Source organism: Esox lucius, chromosome 7 (assembly GCF_011004845.1).
Source record: "Esox lucius isolate fEsoLuc1 chromosome 7, fEsoLuc1.pri, whole genome shotgun sequence".
Lineage (NCBI taxonomy): Eukaryota > Metazoa > Chordata > Actinopteri > Esociformes > Esocidae > Esox > Esox lucius.
Genome location: NC_047575.1, coordinates 21,465,645 through 21,485,570, shown reverse-complemented (window position 1 = coordinate 21,485,570; position 19,926 = coordinate 21,465,645). Strand labels below are relative to the sequence as shown.

Sequence of the window (19,926 nt, the reverse complement as noted above, 5' to 3'; positions counted from 1 at the left end):
ACAGTAGGGAGAAAGATCATTAACATTTACCAGACAGGCTGAGGGTGTTTCTATCCATGTGTTTGTTATCAGTAACTACTTCCGTTTACACATGGGAAACTCTGCATTGGGGGCATGAATGACTACCCAACTTCCTCATTAGAGGATGCAGTTGTATCTTATATCTCTCTGTTCCCATGTCTTCACCTCTTCCGTCATACCCACAACAACAACACCACAACCAGGTCAGTCCAAGCAGTTTCATCATGTTCACATCAAATTCACTCTAATATTTTCATGTAGAGGAAAGATCCCCTTTTTATCACAGAGGAAAGAAAAACACAATAACCTCTGGCTCCCCTGCAGACATACAATGTGGGAATGTCATTCATCCCTACTAGACCTTTCAGAGCTATTCAAACTTCTGTGGGTCAGCAGTAATTGTGCCCACTGCCCATGTACCAGTAAGCATTCTCACCCTGTTTACGCCTAGTACTGCCCACTCCTCCCCTACGGGTTCTCAACACCGCCTTGCCCTGACTAGAAACTTCTTAAAGTTGTTAGATTTTGAATTGACTGCCTCCTGTCTTGGGCTTGACCCCTGAAGTTGATTTGAGTTTCCTCTGGACCGTGAACTGAAGATGTCTTTAAAAAGACGACTGCTGTCCATGCTGTTGTGTTGCGTCTACTGTGTTGCTTCACTTTTCTGCTTGAACCCCAACCGCAACAACTGTGTCTCCGTCAGCGCCCGGTGAGTCTAGTCTGTGTGTGTGTAAGGCTTGACTGAGTCTAGTCTGTGTGTGTGTAAGGCTTGACTGAGTCTAGTCTGTGTGTCTGCAGTGTAGATGTGTGTACATTTGCCTGTGGATCAGTACTCGTGTTAGGGCACGTATGTCTAATCATGATGATGTGGATATTTATTATATATCTTATCTCATAATGTGTATGTTTGTGACATATTTGTGACAAATGGAAATTCAGTGCGGATGTTTAACTTGTGCCTGTTTAAAAAAATTATATTTTTGGCTTAACTATTACTTTTTTGGGTTTATGGTTTGGTTAAGGTTAAAGATAAGTAAAAATATAATTTTTTAGGAAGATTTTAAGGAAAATTCATTATGTCTACATATATAGATAAGGTAGACGTGTGTGCTCTTACCTTTAGTTGATAGAGAAAAAATACATACTGTATAACAGTGGGATGTCGTCAAATTTAAATGTTGTATGTGGCTTCTGATTTACTGTTTTCCATGTATTAACAGACTCACAGTTAGGCTTATATTAGTGGAATTATTAAAATATGAATAAAGTAATTATGAAAATTGATATTTTCTGTTATTCCTACCACATGTAAACAGGAACATAGCATGTGTTTGGTAGCATTCGCTGTCCATGTCTTTGATGTTCTTTTGACAAACCTTTTAGGAATCTGATGACAGTTGTCCAGCAGCTGTACCAGCGAGTCATAAGGCTAATGCGCACCACTCTGTGATCCGAGTTGATACCCTCAATACTCCTCATACCCAGGACTGAGACACTCTCCTACACTGTCCATACAATGGAGATGACCTACAGGGCACCTGCCACAGATAGACCAAGAGGACAAAATGCTCTCTTGCTAGTCATGGTTGTTTTTTGGGGAACTTTGGAGTACCCAAATATTTTTAGAGATGCCTCTTATCACTGCAGTTCAATGGAATAAAGCAGGAGATGTGAATTTTGAATTGATGCAGATAGATTTTGTTGAGGTCCTAGAGGGCATGTTGTGCAAGATACAAATGAGGGGGAATGGATGCAAACATCATTGTTTTAGCTGTGTTTTTAGTTTTCTACTTTTTATATACAGGCATGAATTATCTTTCTCTTGTTGAATTTCCATGTTGGCATTGAAGGCAATACATTTGTAATACATGGATGTGATGGGGAATTAAAAGTAGCTGGCAATTGCGGTGGATTTATTTTTGGCAGCTTTCTGTAGCCATTATGGTGTAGGGTGTGGTGTAGTGTACCTTGCATTGAGGGATGATGCCATAGGATTTACTAATTTAAGTAGATGACAAAAATTTTTTAAAAAGAATGCTGTTTACAGAGAGCATTATTTACTTTTGTGGAGTATGAAGTAGTATGCGTTACTTTTTCCTCTACTGCAAGAATATTGTCATAGTGCCCATATTTCTCAGAATTGCCATTTGCAGGATAATACAAAGATGAAAGTTCATGCCATTTGTGAAAAAACTAAGTAGTTATTTCTGCAGGATTGTCAAGAAACATGGTGCTTTCAATGAGCTTTAATACAGTCACTGGACATGAAAAAGATTTCCTACTGGAACTAATGTGATTGACTGTGTTACATCTACTCCATGAAAACACTCATAAATGTGTTAAAGGGCAGTATAAACAATAAAACATCTTCCTTATACAACTAATGGGGAGACAGTCAATGTTTACAAAATGTGTATCAAAACGTTCAAAAACATTAAACTTTCCATTTGTTTTCATAAGTGTAGTTGTCATTCAGGCTGTATCAAAACTGATATTAAAATTTACACTTGTTTTTCTGAATGTCAGTTTTAAAATGTTTCATAGACAAGAGGTTGGTCTTGTCATCAAAGGTGTGTTGGTTGGTTTGAATCCCTGAAATGGTGAGGCAGAAAACAATATCTTGTTTGCCCTTGAACCCTCCTGTACACTGTGGATAGTACTGTCTGATTACTAAAATCTACATGTAAAAAATTTAATAAACTTTGGATTTGAAATGATGAAATGACTACTGTTAAGTGCAGACTGACCGCTTTAATTTGAGAGTGTTTCATATTCCATATTACACTTTAATCATAACATGTTTTGTATATAGTCCCCCAATTGTAGGGTGCCATAACCATTTGGACAGATAGATTACATCCCACAAAGTTTGCATGCAATGATTGCCTGAGTAACTATTTTCCATTGAATAAATGTTCAAATAAATTGTATTCAACTGAATTTTTTTATTGTATAGCCTATTGAATAACTGCTTGAATAACTGTCTCTATTCAATTAATGTTTCGATGATAATTCATGCTGTGATAATTCAATTACTAGTGGGGCCGGGGATTGCGTTAACAAAAGGTAGCAACAGTAGCGAGGCAGGTCATGCCCTTTGGACACCATGCCCCCCACAACCCTTCGACAGCTGAGGGCCATTCTACTACAGCCCCATCTACTACACCGCTGCCGGCTACCTTGAAGACGTCGTCAACCACAAGGGGAACTGGTTGAAACACCAGGATCGCCTCCAGAGGATCTAATAGGGACTCCTGTGAGTTGGCCTAACCGCTAACCCCAAAAAGGGCTGCCTGGGTTGGTCCTACGCATGCTGCCTGGGTCACCTGAACAGCCAGGATCTTGTCCGCCCCCTGCAGAGGAAGATTGAGGCAGTGAAGAATTTTCCCCAGTCTGCCAGTAAACTTTGACTGGCCATTCATCCTGCAAACTGATGTGTAGTAAAAAAGGTAGTTGGGTGTGTTGATGGCCCAGGAGTGTTTTGACGTAATAACTTGTCCTGTCCATTCTCAAACTACCTTCTACCTACTAAGTGGATGTCAATTAGCAATATGAAGTTGCTAAGTTGCCAAATATATGTCAGCCTGAAACATTCATTCTATTGATATGACCAATCAGGTGTGTGGTCCAGGCAAGCGGTTAAAACTGCCCAAAAGCACCTACAGTGGGGAGAACAAGTATTTGATACACTGCCGATTTTGCTGGTTTTCCTACTTACAAAGCATGTAGAGGTCTGTCATTTTTATCATAGGTACACTTCAAATGTGAGAGACGTAATCTAAAACAAAAATCCAGAAAAACACATTGCATGATTTTTAAATAATTTATTTGCATTTTATTGCATGACATAAGTATTTGATCACCTACCAACCAGTAAGAATTCCAGCTCTAATAGACCTGTTAGTTTTTCTTTAAGAAGCCCTCCTGTTCTCCACTCATTACTTGTATTAACTGCACCTGTTTGAACTTGTTACCTGTATAAAAGACACCTGTCCACACACTCAATCAAACAGACTCCAACCTCTCCACAATGGCCAAGACCCGAGAGCTGTCTAAGGACATCAGGGATAAAATTGTAGACCTGCACAAGGCTGGGATGGGCTAAAGGACAATAGGCAAGCAGCTTGGTGGGAAGGCAACAACTGTTGGCGCAATTATTAGAAAATGGAAGAAGTTCAAGATGACGGTCAATCTCCCTCGGTCTGGGGCTCCATGCAAGATCTCACCTCGTGGGGCATCAATGATCATGAGGAAGGTGAGGGATCAGCTCAGAACTACACGGCAGGACCTGGTCAATGACCTGAAGAGAGCTGGGACTACAGTCTCAAAGAAAAACATTAGTAACACACTACGCCGTCATGGATTAAAATCCTGCAGCGCACGCAAGGCCCGCTTGCTCAAGCCAGCGCATGTCCAGGCCCGTCTGAAGTTTGCCAATGACCATCTGGATGATCCAGAGGAGGAATGGGAGAAGGTCATGTGGTCTGATGAGACAAAAATAGAGCTTTTTGGTCTAAACTCCACTCGCTGTGTTTGGAGGAAGAAAAAGGATGAGTACAACCCCAAGAACACCATCCTAACCGTGAAGCATGGAGGTGGAAACATCATTCTTTGGGGATGCTTTTCTGCAAAGGGGACAGGACGACTGCACCATATTGAGGGGAGGATGGATGGGGCCATATATTGCGAGATCTTGGACAACAACCTCCTTCCCTCAGTAAGAGCATTGAAGATGTGTCCTGACTGGGTCTTCCAGTATGACAACGACCCGAAACACACAGCCAGGCCAACTAAGGAGTGGCTCCGTAAGAAGCATCTCAAGGTCCTGGAGTGGCCTAGCCAGTCTCCAGACCTGAACCGAATATAAAATCTTTGGAGGGAGCTGAAAGTCTGTATTGCCCAGCGACAGCCCCGAAACCTGAAGGATCTAGAGAAGGTCTGTATGGAGGAGTGGGCAAAAATCCCTGCTGAAGTGTATGCAAACCTGGTCAAGAACTACAGGAAACGTATGATCTCTGTAATTGCAAACAAAGGTTTCTGTACCAAATATTAAGTTCTGCTTTTCTGTCATGCTATAAAATGCAAAATAATTACTTAAAAATGATACAATGTGATTTTCTGGATTTTTTTTGACAGACTTCCACATGCTTTGTAAGTGGGAAAACCTGCAAAATCGGCAGTGTATCAAATACTTGTTCTCCCCACTGTATACTTCCCGAGGAGACTGAAGAAGATTGGCATGTCTGCAAAAATTCTCATCAACTTTTACAGGTGCACCACTGAGAACATCCTCTCAGGCTGCCTTACTGCCTGGTATTGCAGCTGCTCCACTGCTGACCGTAAGGTGGTGAAGTCAGCGGAGCGTATCGTCGGCCGCCATCTCCATTCCATGGGAATGGGATATCCATGTTATAGCCATGATAAAACATCTTCATATTAGTTTACTACAATTACAAGTGAAGGGGGAAAAAATCCCAAAACTTTAAAGTTCTGAATTTTATTGGATTAGTAACTCTCCAAACATGGGATGGATTTTCTTTTTCCAGAAACAAACTGGTCAAGGACATCAAATCATTTATGTCAAACACACGTGCACACAGACACGCCTTATGCTTTTTAAAATATGGCTGGCAAATCAAGCTGCAACAATTGTCAATATTTTTTTTTATCTAGTTAAAAGTTAACTAAAAAGTTTAAAATAATTGTTCTAACTCTACCAACTAAATATATGTGACAGCACCCATTCTCTCACACACACAGAGACGTCTTTCTATCCTAGTGGGTCCCCGAGACCGAACCTTGACTCTGAAATCCTTATTCCTTAGTCGTAAACCTAACCTTAATAATTGTACTTATTTGCCTAAACTTAAACACTCTAACCCCTAATCAAAAACCTAACCATTAATGCCTAAACCTAAAAATAACACTGATTCTAACATGATGTCAAATTGTTAGTTTTTTCCTAAAACTAACGCCTAAGCCAGACATTTTACTTTTCATCATGGAGACCCCAAAAAACTTATATATATATATAATACGATATATTCGATACGATATTTGTGGGGTTATCAGGTGTCTCATAGGCACACAAAACACACGTAGTTAGAAAACCCCACACACATTTACTTAGCTATCTAAATAATGACACCAAAGTTGATTGCCCTGAATTTTCTATTTTTTTTAATAAACTTTACCTTTACCTTAACCGTAACTTTAATAGTCTAACTTCAAACTCTCAACGCCTAACCCTAATTCTAACCCTAGTTGTAATTGTTGCCTTTAACATATCAAATAAGATAAACAAATAATCGTTTTGAAATGGTCCCGATTGAAAAGGAAAATGTTCCTATTAGTCACCCAATTCTTACTTAACCAGACATTTGTTGATATTTACGTCAAAAACAGACACGCGCGGTTCGCGAAACTTCCGGTGTCCTCAGTTCCTGTTTTGGTGTAAATCCGCTAGAAATGAAAAGCTACTATAGCGGCTACGTAGCATAATAAGTTTGTGCAGTTTTATTTATTAAGTTGAACCATATCGAAAACATGGAATCCAAAATAAAATAGCAGAGAACAACTTGCAGTCACATTACAGGTAGGTGTCATTATTTAGTGTTGAGCTTTGTGATGGGTTTAAAAAATAAATTCTGCTGTTACTCTACATTGTTGGCTAGCCGCTTGGTTGTGTCAGTAAAGCTAATGACCTGGAGAAGAAACGCTTAGCCAGGCAGGGAGCAACAGGTAATACTAAATGCACGATTATGTCGTTGACTTTAAACTTCAGATAAAACTGAATGTCATATCTACATTATAAAAGTTGTAACTGGTGCAAGCGTGGTTTTCAGATTATAACGTGAAAGTGTGTCATTTTAGGGGTACAATACTGAACGACATTGCTGTCACTCACGTTATCCTATACACATGGTGAATGAAGCAGCCAATGGAAATGCTTTAAAGACTGATTGGCTTTATTTACAGCCAATAGGAATTCCCTAAATATCGGCTGGCTCTTTCATGAATCTTTGACACAGGCGGTTCTTTCCGGCGCAATATTCGGTGATGCTGATGCTGATTTTATGAGATTTTTATGAGTGGAGTAGTAAAATTAAGTGGGAAAATGTTACATGATGTACGATTACAACAATTTGTTTATTTTTATCTTGGCGGCTTGTTGTTGTTTTTAGCCGGTCTCCATCAGGTAGAAGCGGCCACCAACGAAATGGCCAACCTGAACTGGAAACCATTTATCTACGGAGGGATGGCCTCTATTGTCGCAGAATTCGGTACGTGATGCACCAAACCATTTTCAGACCAAATTATTGTAATCATGCAATAATTGAATTATTGATTTCCATACATATTTACGACTCAAGATGTACATCAGTCATATCGAGAAGAACTGAGATTTGCAGCAGTCTCTTTCTAGTGATGGCGTTGGCTCTAAATGATAGATGCTGCATAAAATGATCAATGATGCTACTCCATTAGAGTAGGTCTACAGTGATGCATGTGTGCAACCCGAAACAGTTATGTATTTGCTTGTGTTACCTCACAGATATTAACAAGCTGATGATATCGAACTTCCTTAGAAAACAGCTAAGCAAAGCAAAACAACTATTTGTGTAAAGGTTGAGGTAGCCTAGCATTAGCTGATCTTAGATACTGAGTTTCTCACATACAAATTCTGACACACAATCTTTCATATACCTGTAGGGAATGTTGTGTGTCTGTTTATATACATGTATGTATGTATGCATGTATGCATATATGCTATTCGTGCATATTTTTATGGATACAATTGTGACAATCCGATTTGGCCTTATTTACATTAAGAGAGAATAAAACGTTAGACAGACATATATTCGTTTGCATAATAACTTTCAAAATGCTTCAATTTACACCGGCATGTTGGAGACGTACCACATAAAAATGTGCGTGTTGATCAAGGGTAAACTGACCGATATGCATGCGCACTGCACAGAAAATGTATACAGTTTCCACACAATTGTCTTCACACTTCTAAACCTCCGGGGGGGGGGGCATGTTTGAAGATGTGGTACGCTACACACAATTTCAGAAGCTGACCTCGAGCTATTGGTATTTACAAGTTTAAACAACAAAATAATCAAGTGTCTTGAGTCTTCGATAGGTCCCGGGAACATGAAGTGTAATTTAATAAGCACTTTTTTGTTGTGGTTTTTAAATCGGATCATGCAGGGATCACTAAATATTGTTGTCATTTTTTTGTTGGTTGTTCTCCACTCAGGAACGTTCCCCATAGACCTGACTAAGACACGACTTCAGGTGCAGGGCCAGTCCCAGTACATGGAGGTGCGCTATCGGGGCATGTTCCATGCTCTGTTCAGGATTGGCAAGGAGGAGGGCATCAAGGCATTGTACTCTGGGTGAGCAGAAATAACATGGTTTACACCAAGGATTTACACTGTTAAATGGTATGCTATGGTAGAACATACATTTTTACAAAAATAACCAAACATTGCCATGAAATAAAGACTGTGGCTGAGGATCCATGCTTCTTTTTTAAACTTCTCTGATCCCTCCCATTGTGTTCTCCAACTCGTAAAGGCTCATTGCTATACACCTTGCAAGGTGAGGTATTGAATCAATCACATTTATTTATAAAGCCCTTTTTACAACAGCAGTTGTCACAAAGTGCTTTTATAGAAACACCCGGCCTTAAACCCCAAGGAGCAAACAACAGTAGTGTTGAATTTCAGTGGCTAGGAAAAACTCCCTAAGAAGGCTGAAATTTCGGAAGAAAGCTAGAGAGTTCCCAGGCTCAGAGAGGTGACCAGTCCTCTTCTGGCTAGACAGGTGTACATTGATTAAATGTTTTCTCTGAGCAATTGTTTTAGTATATAATAATGACATTTCCCCAATTAGTTACTTTTCACCATGGCAAAACCATTAAATATTTTGTCTGAGGGGCAAGTGCTGGGCCGTTAAGCTCCACTGTAGTTTTTGTTTGGGGGGGTGGGGTACTCTAAAGTATGAGGATGTGTAATTTGGGGTTTATAGCACAACAAAAACCTACTCTTGATGCTTTCAATGTATTGGCAACATTTAATTTCATAGCAGGATTATGAATCCCTATTTGAAATGCAGTCAGCATTGGCATAATAATTTTTATTCAGAAATCTCCCTGGAGGCCCTTTCACAGGACAAGCAGCAACGCTTCCACCTCTATTTTCTTTGATGCAGGCACAATGGCCGATTTGCCTCTCACCTCGGCGGCAGCAGCAAGTGGAATCAAAGCGCCTGCTGTCCACGGCAGCACGCACAATATTTGGCCTTGCATCCTCTTGTTGCCAGCTGATGGCCAATCAGAGACAGTAGGCAGGGTTTTTGCTGATTCACAAACAACCTGTCATGGCTGCAATGGAAGACGTGAATCATATTGGTATCTGAGCATCCGGAATTATACAACACCACTTTGGAGTCATGCCAACACAAATGGACATGGGGCAACGTTTGCAGCTATTTATAGCATATCTACAACAATAAACATCTCTAACGTAGTTCAAGCTGCTCCGCTTACCATCTATGAAAAAATAAACATTCGCAAAAACATGGCGTACTTCCCGACGGTTGCTTGTTTTTTTTGTGTTAAAGCCCCATAATAGAGTGTTTCTTTGGTATTTACAGTGACTTGTTCACATGTTTGCTATTGTTTTCACTGTCCATTTTAAATGAACCTGGATCGATGAGCGAAAATGTCTTAAGTATGGTCATGTTAAAGTTAGCTATGAAATTCTCGACAATTGTTGATAGCTTCATCAACACGTTGAACTCTTTTCCTTAAAGGTGCAGTTAAACATTTTTGGGAAATTGAGCAATATACCATTTGTTACTATTAATACATTTATTATTTTAGAATAAACTGTAATGTACATGTTATTTTGGTTAATGTGTCATTGGCTGGTGATTACCTTTTTACCAGAGTTAAATGTCTTACTATTTGTTGACTAGATTTTTCTATCAACATTCAGACCAGGGGGATAACGATAGAAACCACATTCATCATCAAACACATCCATAAAATGTAACCTTAAAAATAATATTAATTTGTTGCCACAGTAAAGAAAGAAGAAGCTAAACTGTCATGCCTGTCAAAACTTCACCAGAAGCGACTGTCTGACAGCTGTCCTACAAAAAAAAGACTGTTGCCTCTAAGACAATCAACGCCCTTGCTGCTAACATAGAATCCTGTATGAAACGCTGAAAACATTATATTATTTTGTGTGCTTTATTTACTGCATTTATTTGAGATGTTTGGCCTATAAGGTTTTCTACTGTTTGTTACTCCTATTGAATGCATTGAAGCTAGGAATAATACATGCCTACGGCTTAGACTGCCTACTGCTATTTGTCATTCTGTTGCCTGAGTTAAAGAACACTACTTGGCCTGCCTGTCTCCTGGGGCTATAAAGGCTAAGCAGTTTATTTTTGGAATGTTTGTTAAACCATTGAGTTTTATTTCGGTTCTTTCATCTCGGATGTTCCAAAATCTGGTGGCAAGACATTACGTGACATACAGTACCAGTCAAAAGTGTGGACACATCCATTCAGCAACCTTTGACAGGTACTGCACATTATTAGGTTGAAAAAAGCAGAGCGTGAGAAACATGAAGTATGGGATGGGTTTAGATGGGTCAAAGTAGGGGGGAGGCAGTTTATTTCTGTTAAATAATAAAATAAATGACCAGAAATGGCTGGATTTTTAGTGCGAGCTATAGACTATTTTCTAAAGGTTATGAAATTTTGAAGTTGGGTGATAAATCGGGACACATGCGTACCATTTTATCCTTAGTGAAGTTGTCCTTACTGAAGAACACCAGTAACGAGGAGAGATTTACCTTGGCCAAGAAACACGAGGAAAAGACATTAGACTGGTGGTCGATCTGTGCTTTGGGCCAATCAGTCCAAATATGAGGTTTTTGCTTCAAACCGCAGTGTCTTTGTAAGATGCAGAGTGGGTGAACATGTGAACTTTGCATGTGTGGTTACCACTGTGAAGGAGGTGTGATGGTGTCGGGGTGCTTTGCCTGTGACACTATCAGTGTCAAGGCACAGTCAAACAGCATGGTTACCATAGCTTTCAACCTTTTCCTGTTTGGTCAGAAGACCACCTGGCCTCTGTCCAGTCTCCTCTAGACAGTTAAATGGTTAACCAGAACTTATTTTGAATGCATACAGAAAGCATGTTTAAATGCAGAATTTATATTGGTCAGCATTCTGTTTTCAAGTGGAAAAGTGGCACCCTCCCTTTCTTCCATTGGTGTCACTAATATGTGATTATCTCTCCTTAATTGAGCAATGGCATGCAGGGGCAAGTAAAATCCCTTTGTTATTTCCTGCTGAAATTCACTCAATTTTGTGTACTGTGCTACAAAACATTTGCTACATGTACATGTCCACCCCGAGAACCTCACATCATTTCCACCCCGAGAATCCCTGCATTTCAGTTGCACATGCACCTTCAATTTACCTTCTTGCACATTTAATATTGCCATTTGTACTTGCATTTGCCTTCATTGCAAAAAGAGATTTACAGAAAATAATATTTAGATTTTTTAGCTGATCGACCAAAATTGAAAGTAAATCGAGTGGAGGAGAGTTAGTTCAGCTAACGTCCACAAGGTGGGAGCGAATTCAAGGAAAATGTCAATCTTCAGAAATGCAGTCTGTTGTATGTGAAACGATGACCTCTTACCGTGGACTTGGATCTGGGATGAGAACGTTATTTTTGGCTGTGGTTTTGGTCAGGGCACAGCTTTAGAAAAATACATGTTTGGTCACTCCACTCATCAAACCTAGAAACTGTCATAATAACAATAATCAGTAGTAAAGAGTTGATTTAGGGAACCAAGGTTAGAAATGCCTGCCTAAGTTCTGACAGCAAGTAATGGGGTATGAACGTTTGGGCAAAACGCCCTTCACTTGTTCCTAAAATGTATATTCCATAAAGTAACTCCTCTCTTTGTATTTCTCTGTGCAGGATCTCTCCAGCTCTCCTGAGGCAAGCTTCCTACGGGACCATCAAGATTGGCACCTACAACACCCTGAAGAGGCTATTTGTTACCCATCCGGAGGGTGGGTTTCCATGACTCCCCACTGCCTTCTATCTACCAGCATATTCTCTTTGCTCTTCCAATATTCATTATTTTTTTTAATTCAATATTTGAAACTTCTATGTTATGTCAGTGGGTGCTGGTTTAAGCAGCAATGTATTGAATACAGACAGCGCATAGAGCCAAGTCGTAGGCCATGGCATGCTTCTGGTATAAGGTACTTTAGAATTAGAATTCGTATAATGCTGTGTACATTACATGTACATGTATATATTTCTTTTAAGAAAAACACACAAGCATCAAGTGTCTTGAAAACATTACTTATGACTGTTTGCCATTAGGCAGTGTTTTAGTGTATGATATGTGTGACTTAGGGCTTTTCCCAACCAAGATTTGTTTTGGTTGACCGAGATTCGACTGATCTCTCTGACTAATTGACTAGTCGAAATGGAAATCTTTTTTTTGTGCAACAGGTCGCGATTCCCCAGTTTTCGATTTTCACATGAACAAAGGTTTTATGACACTGTTAGTTGGGTGAGAGCAATAACCAGATGACGCTGCACTCGTGGTAGCCCGACCATGCTCTCCCTTAGTGACGGAGTTGCTTGCATATAGAGACAGTCCAACAATTACATCAAATGACTTATGAACTTAGACACATTTTATTTCCTTTAATAAAACCAAATTGTTATATCCTTTAAGGCACTGCTGGATTAAGGAACAAATAAGTAACTTCCGTGGGTTGTTGACAAATGTACATGATTGTGGATCAAGAAGCCAAGAGGAAAGGATCTAAATGACTGAAAGAGGGTTCACTGTTGGGCGTCTTCATGTGTGACAGTGACCCCAATGGTTTAATGAAAATGATGTGACTCATATGGCCTTCACAGTCACCATATCTCAACCCAGTTGAACACCAAGGGTAGGTTTTGGACCAACGTGGTAGACAGCGCTCTCAACCATCATCATCAAAACACCAAGTGAGGGAATATCTTTTGGAATAATTGTGTTCCATCCCTCCAGTAGAGTTCCAGAGACTTGTAGAATCTATGCCGAGGTTCATTAAAGCTGTTCTGGCAGGTCATGGAGACCCAACGCCTTACTGAGACAATTTAGTTGGTTTTTCCTTTAATTTAGCACTCATCTGTATGTATAAATAGATATTGATGAGTGTCAAGTTTTCGAGACTTCTGCAGTTCATTCCACTTTTTGGTTGCAGAGAACTGAAAAAAGTGACGCTTATGGAAGTTTTGACTTTGGGATTGATCAGTGTAATGTACCGTTTAGAGCGCAGGTAGTGGGTATAGACACATTGTGGAGTGTGCTGAGGTAAAAGGATTTACCTAGGAGAGACTCGTAGATAAGCTGGTACCAATGCGGCTTGCATTGTGCATGCAGTGAAAGCCTCTGTTACGACGAGCCACTATATTCTGAATGCTTAGTCTTGGTACAGGCTGTGGTTTGGTAAGTGTGGTGAATAGTGAATGGCACAAGATCAATACTAGCTATCGGTCACTGTAACTGTTGTTGTAAATGTATGCATTTTTCTCCCTACTACAACTTAACACCTACTGCCATAGTATATCTGATTATTGACTTATTATAACAATAATAATGATCTGTTTTGTCATAATCACTACTAAATTAATCCCAATTCTGATTCCATTGTTAACCTTTCACTGTATATCTCTAAGACAATGGTCATATCCTAATTAGTGCATGTCTGTGTCTTGTAGACTTTTCTGTTTGTCTGTGGAGGAGTAACATGCTGTCTGGTATTTGCCGTGACAGATGAGACTATGGTGATCAATGTATTCTGTGGAGTGGTGTCCGGAGTCCTCTCCTCCTCTCTGGCCAACCCCACAGATGTTGTCAAGGTAAACTAGGTCGTTGACACTGCAGATAGAAATGTCATGATTAGAACTGCTATGATTGCTTTTTGTGTCAGAGTGGCATGCATTGAGGCCTCTCCTAATTGGAACATCCCACAACATTTTGACCTCCCCCGTGTTATTCAGATCCGCATGCAAGCCCAGGGCAGTCTTTTACAAGGAAGCATGATGTCCAACTTCATTAACATCTACCAGACTGAGGGAACCCGTGGCTTGTGGAGGGTAAGTGATCCTCCCTGTCACAAACCATCAAACTGTAGGTGAATTATATAGGCTACTTGTTAAGACATTAGGTCAGACTTTATTTGGTCCTATAGTAGATGGTCTACTGATGGCCATTGATAAGCAACTGCTTGCTTAGTGCAGCTGCAGTTTTTGTTAAGGTTGGGGCTAGATTTAGTAAGTGCCTAGTTGGAATGTTGACAGATAATGAACATCACCATCCATGTAATTAAGTGTTACATGATTTTAGTTTTTGTAAAAAAAATATTTCCAGAGAAATGGTTTTGTAAAACGGAATACAGCTGAGTGACTGATTGTTGGAGTGTATTTAACCTGTTGTCATTCTCAGGGTGTCATCCCTACTGCTCAGCGGGCAGCCATCGTCGTGGGAGTGGAGCTTCCTGTCTATGACATTACTAAGAAGCACCTCATCAAGTCTGGCACCATGGGAGACACCATACTTGCACACTTCATGTGAGTTTCGACATACATTTGTACCACTTGTTATTCCATATATACCGGCATACTCTTTTAGAAAGGTCTCATGTCATTGAACAGGGAGTGCATATAACACCTGAGCCTCTGGCCCCTCCCTCTCCCTCCTCTGTCTCTCTTCCTGCAGTTCCAGTTTTACGTGTGGCCTGGCAGGGGCCCTAGCCTCCAACCCAGTGGACGTGGTGCGCACGCGTATGATGAACCAGCGAGTGCTGTCTGGGAACCCCATGTATAAAGGCACGCTGGATGGACTGATGCAGACCTGGAAAAACGAGGGATTTTTTGCCCTTTACAAGGGCTTCTGGCCAAACTGGCTGCGTCTGGGGCCATGGAACATTATTGTATCCTTTCCATCACCGGAATCAAAATATATTTATTTATTTTTGGTCCCTTTCACATCTACTCTTTCTGTTCTCACGCATACATTTTTATGATGTCTGTTGAGATCTGCTTCAGGTCATATTGTTGAGTGTTTTAGAGAAGAAATTCCTGGTCAAATTAGTTTGACTTCAGAGTTGTGTTGTTGTGATGTGAGGTAATCTGCCTTTGGCCTCTGGATCAGGTTCTAATTGTATCTCCCTATTCTTAGCCAAAGCCCAAAAATATAGTGTGAACAGTGGAGTGGCGAGCTGTTGTCAGGTGTACAGTGTGTTCTCTTTCAGACTAGCTACCCGTATTGATATTGTGTAGTATCAGACATGTTCATTTATTAATAATTATTTATTTTTTGTATTCACGTTTGTATTCTGATAGTGTATAGTACAGCTCTGGAAAAGATTTAGACCACCGCACCTTTTCCTTTCAGAACAGAAGGGTTCAAATAAAGGGGCCACTGCAAATTGAGAGCTTCTGTTCCTCTCTCAAAACGTTCCTTTTCAACTTTTTTGGAAAGGAATGATAAAGGTGCAGAGGTCTCTGAATTCTTTCCGGAGCGTTGTTGTGATCCTCCATGGGAATTGAACATGCAAACTCAGCCACACAGGACAACTGTATTTCAGGGATGCTGTCAAGTGTTACCTTAACCAGATTTCTTCAGTTCTTCATCACGTTCGAGCAGCTGAAAAAACTCCCCTTATAGTTGAAACCTGAAGGGGCCAGTCCTTTGGCCTGGTGTGTGTTGGGCTTGGGGAACGCCACTCCAGCTGTTGGTCCCCATCACATTCACAATCTCCTCCTTGGCCACCCAATCCCTCAGCACGCTCCTTTAAGTTATTTTAGTTGTATTTATTCTTTTGGTGCAGCTTTTCAAGTTATCTTTTTAAACATTTCCTCATAGTCATACCCCTGAAATACCCATGATGGCAGCTAAAGCTGAATAACAGAAGACTGTTTTGGCCAGAAGGAATTTGCTTGGTATGCTGACTGCCAACTTGCTCCCATTTTATAGTGAGTTTGTAGGAAAGCAGGACTCTCCTTTTGGGTGGAACGGGAGCTCTACTCGGGCTTAGAGATAAGAAATGGGTTTCTAATTGTGTGGGACTAGTTTTAACCCTGTCTCCGCACTGCATGGGACATGCAAGAGAAGGACGATGTCTGTTAAATATTTCTGATTCGGGCATTGCTTGTCTGGTCTGACATTTTAATGTCTTCACTGTTTTAGGCAGAGCTAGCTTAAAGATGGAGTCTGTGATATTTTTTTTGGTTTTTGTTACTGGATGTTTATGTGGCGTTGACGAGCTGAAAATGTTGTACCACAGTATGTTGTGCATGTGGCTATTAGTGTCCCATGACATGCGCTCGCCTACCAACTTTTTTCAACTTTCATGGCTAACTGAGGTATAATAATGATTGGGCTTATAGATTGTGCATATATTAACAACATATTACACATCAGCCCAAAATTTAGGTTTTTATAAACAATTCCTAATTGCAGAAGTCCCAGACTGCAGCTTTAATTATAGGCTAAGTTCTTTTCAAAGGTAATCTATTAATGAATTACTTAGTAAGTAAAGGTTACAATAGGTGCTGTTTAGTCTGTTAGAGGAACTCAGGACAGGAGTTCCTCTATGAATATAGCCAGTAAAATGGGATTTGGGACTCATTACTTGAATTTAGTTTGTTGTCGAACCAAAGCCACCGGTGGGAACCCCGGAGTGACTGGGCTTTAGTTACATTTCACCACAGTCCCCCACCCCACAAGAACAACTGTTGTTGTTGCACCCACAATTCCTCAATGTTGGTTGATGTTTTGTAAGGCTGTTGGGTCCTCTCCAAGTCCCTTGCCTTAATGCAGAGGTGTGTCTAGAACACAGGGCATGCATGGTGTAAAGAATGTACAGAGACATACGCACATAATAAGGTAGTTACGGTGTATTATAACAGGCGTGTTTGAGTTGAGCATTGATGTACAGTGCTTTAGAGCCATAAAACCTCTAGCCCCAGCCCCAAGATCGTTGTGCTCAATTCAGAATCCATGTCAGAAATTGATTCACACTGTTTTTACGGGAGGAATATTCTCTAGAGGGAATTTGTTATTGCTACTAGCTGAAAGAATAGGTTATTATTTAGGAACATTATAACAACTTCTCTCCTACCTTTTTGTCATTTCCTATTGTTTTTGTGGCTAAGTGAAAACTGAAGGGAAACGTGTCAGAACTTCCTACTTTTCTATACTCAAAGGAAAGAGAGAAATAGCTAGACAGTTAAACTATTGTTTTAAATTTTGCCAAGCAGTTTGTTTTTTTACTAGTCCAAGTAAAATAGAATGCTGGTTACTGGTGGTTATGGGGAAGCTTATGCGAATTGTAGCCTATGACCCGAGGCAGAGCTAGAGCTGAGCCTGCCTGCCTCTCTGCCCACACACATTGCTTGCTTCCCCGCAGCTCAACCTCCGATGTCAGCTGTGTGCCAGGAGTGGCACATCCTACCCACTACTGAAGAACAGAACCCTAGGTCCCTTGCTGCTCTGCGCCCCCACTGCTGCTACTATTCTGCTTATTTCAGTAGCCTGTCAATTTAGTAGACCCCGGAATGTGTGTCAAAGTCACCAGTGATAGTCCATGTGGAGTCTTATGTCATGAAAATAAGGGCTTGAGTACTGCAAGACTCTATTAGCTTTTATTTATTTTAATTTATTTTTTGCTTTGAGTAAAGCCCTGAATGGAAACGGCCTGTGGATCTGGATTATAAGGGCTGTAGTGCCTAAGTGTGCTTTTTCTGTAATTGGGCAATACCTTACTGCTTTTACCAAGCACTGTCTAGTGATGGGTCAATTGGCAAAGTACCAGAAGAACTGCACTGTAAAATACTTACTCAAGCCTTACTTTCATGATTGTTACTCTAATCTGGCAGTTTCTGCTTCTCTGCCTCACCATACCCCAGGGCCATGTACAGTTTATTTCTATTAGAATGCTTTTTTTTCATCGACATTTCCAGATTGTGTTAATGTATTTATGGATGTTAGGTTTCAGACGTGGGTGTTATATGGTATGAAATCATTTGAAACAGACATTCTATTTCTTTAGGTTTGATGATATTATAGATCATGCTTAATGTTTAACTGAGCCGTCCTTCAGCTTTTCTCTTTTTCTCTACCATGATGATGAAATCCCCTCACAGAGGATCTTACAGTACTTAACAGGAACATGGTGTGGGTTATCCATGTATGTTTCCAGGCCGTAGTCAGGGCCCTAACTATTCTCTGACCACAGTGGTACAGTAGCCAAGGATATTGATTCCAACATTCTTTCAGGTTAAGGGGACATGCCTGTAGACAGGATGTCTGACTACATCAAGTTGTTTACAGTCCATACTTAAAAATAAAAAACATAACTGCTTGCCTTTCTACTTATGTTTGAGCTGACTTTACACAGAACATTCTTTGTTAGCTGAAATATAACCACTTCCTTGTTTTCTTTTACTCAAAGAACTGCCTTCTCTCCGTGTCAAACACCTTGCGTCCTCTCATTGTCTTTTTAAAATCCATTGGGTGAGTAAGCAAGAGGATGTTCCGTGATGACAAGTATGACATTCAGAAAAGGCTCATGTCTTGAAGCCCAAGAGAATTGTGGTTGTAAAAGGAATGCATTTAACCACAAAAAAGCAGACTTTATATTGGACAAAATAGGTATGAAGTAAGCAAGTCTTTTCTCCTTTTTTCATGTATGGACTGAAAACATCTCAATCTAATCATACTTCCACCCAGACAGACGTGCCTAGACCCAAACATATGGAGAAGTCCTTGGCAAAGTGTGACAGAGGAGACATTTTGTTTAGAGAATTCTCTCCATTAATTAGTTTTGGTAGAATATAAATTAATCTGTTAAATATTTTTCTCATGCACATTTATTGTTACTGTAAAAGGCTATTCTATTGGCTAATACACTATTGAAAAATATCAATTAAAAGGCTATTTTCTATATTTATTGGGTCAAATTTCTTTCCAAAGCTTTATTTATTTTTATTTTTTTAAATGGCCTAAACATGTTTGGTTTTCCTATATGAATTTAACAAAATATACAATCTGTCAATCTTGAACCTGTTTTCCGATTACTCACCAATGCAGAGTGATATACTTCCATTCTCCCATTCCTTTTTAAACACATGGCTGTAAAATGTTGGCTGTAAAAGATCTTTTGCCCGATGCTATGTTAATTATATTTTTATGACAGTAAATTAATTAATTTATATTTTCATGATCCTCTATAGCTGTGTGACTGATGCTGGCTGGAACACTGTTTGGTCTCAGTCAATTATTTTAGGCTGTCATTTCCTTGTCGTTTGCTGTTTGGCCAAAGGTCTGTTGATGTATTTACAATCATTTGTAATACTTTTGCTTGTTTATTGCATTTATTGAACAGTTGGTTAATTAATGTGTAAACAGTTTTCAGTGACAGATTGGATTTGGCTTTGTATAAAATGTAAATAAGTAAATGTACACTCCAAAATAAAATCTATCCACTGATGGTTGTGATACATCATGTATTTTAATTTTTTGATCACCTTGCGCACAATAGAATGAATGCACAATAATTGCTTCACTCGTTGACCAGCACTGGTTGACATGCATTCTATTCTACACTGAATGGCACGACAATGGACCTCAAGATCTCTTCACAGTCTCTCTGCGTCTAGTCAAGGCTAAAACACTTACATTTGCATTTTTTTGGGTGTGGTGAACAAGCCCATGAGCACGCATTTTACAGTTAGTCAACAGCGGTTGCTAATGAAGCATGTGACAATACAATTTAATTTGGATAGAGAAT

At 39.9% G+C, this 19,926-nt stretch overlaps 1 protein-coding gene across 2 annotated transcripts; it reads left to right on the top strand.

The window, feature by feature from the left end:
• The first annotated feature begins 6,440 nt into the window (after positions 1-6,440).
• Positions 6,441-19,636, top strand: slc25a14 (solute carrier family 25 member 14). Of its 2 annotated transcripts, XM_010893481.4 has the most exons (9): positions 6,441-6,616; positions 7,206-7,304; positions 8,288-8,426; positions 12,041-12,135; positions 13,905-13,990; positions 14,132-14,227; positions 14,577-14,701; positions 14,850-15,063; positions 15,759-19,636. In XM_010893481.4, exons 2-9 carry the CDS (start codon positions 7,241-7,243, stop codon positions 15,798-15,800), a joined length of 861 nt encoding a protein of 286 aa, XP_010891783.1. In that variant the 5' UTR covers positions 6,441-6,616; positions 7,206-7,240; the 3' UTR covers positions 15,801-19,636. The 2 variants fall into 2 exon arrangements, with proteins under 2 accessions (XP_010891783.1, XP_019904147.1); XM_020048588.2 differs by lacking the exon at positions 6,441-6,616 and having other exon boundaries at positions 7,043-7,304.
• The last annotated feature ends 290 nt before the right edge of the window (positions 19,637-19,926 follow it).

What these genes read in the sequence shown, in the direction of transcription:
- slc25a14 (XM_020048588.2), top strand. Translation starts at nt 7,109, where the DNA reads ATGAGTGGAGTAGTAAAATTAAGTGGGAAAATGTTACATGATGTACGA. An exon ending in ATCAAGGCATTGTACTCTGG is followed by an intron (nt 8,427 to 12,040) that starts GTGAGCAGAAAT and finishes TTCTCTGTGCAG; the next exon opens with GATCTCTCCAGCTCTCCTGA. An exon ending in ACCCCACAGATGTTGTCAAG is followed by an intron (nt 13,991 to 14,131) that starts GTAAACTAGGTC and finishes CGTGTTATTCAG; the next exon opens with ATCCGCATGCAAGCCCAGGG.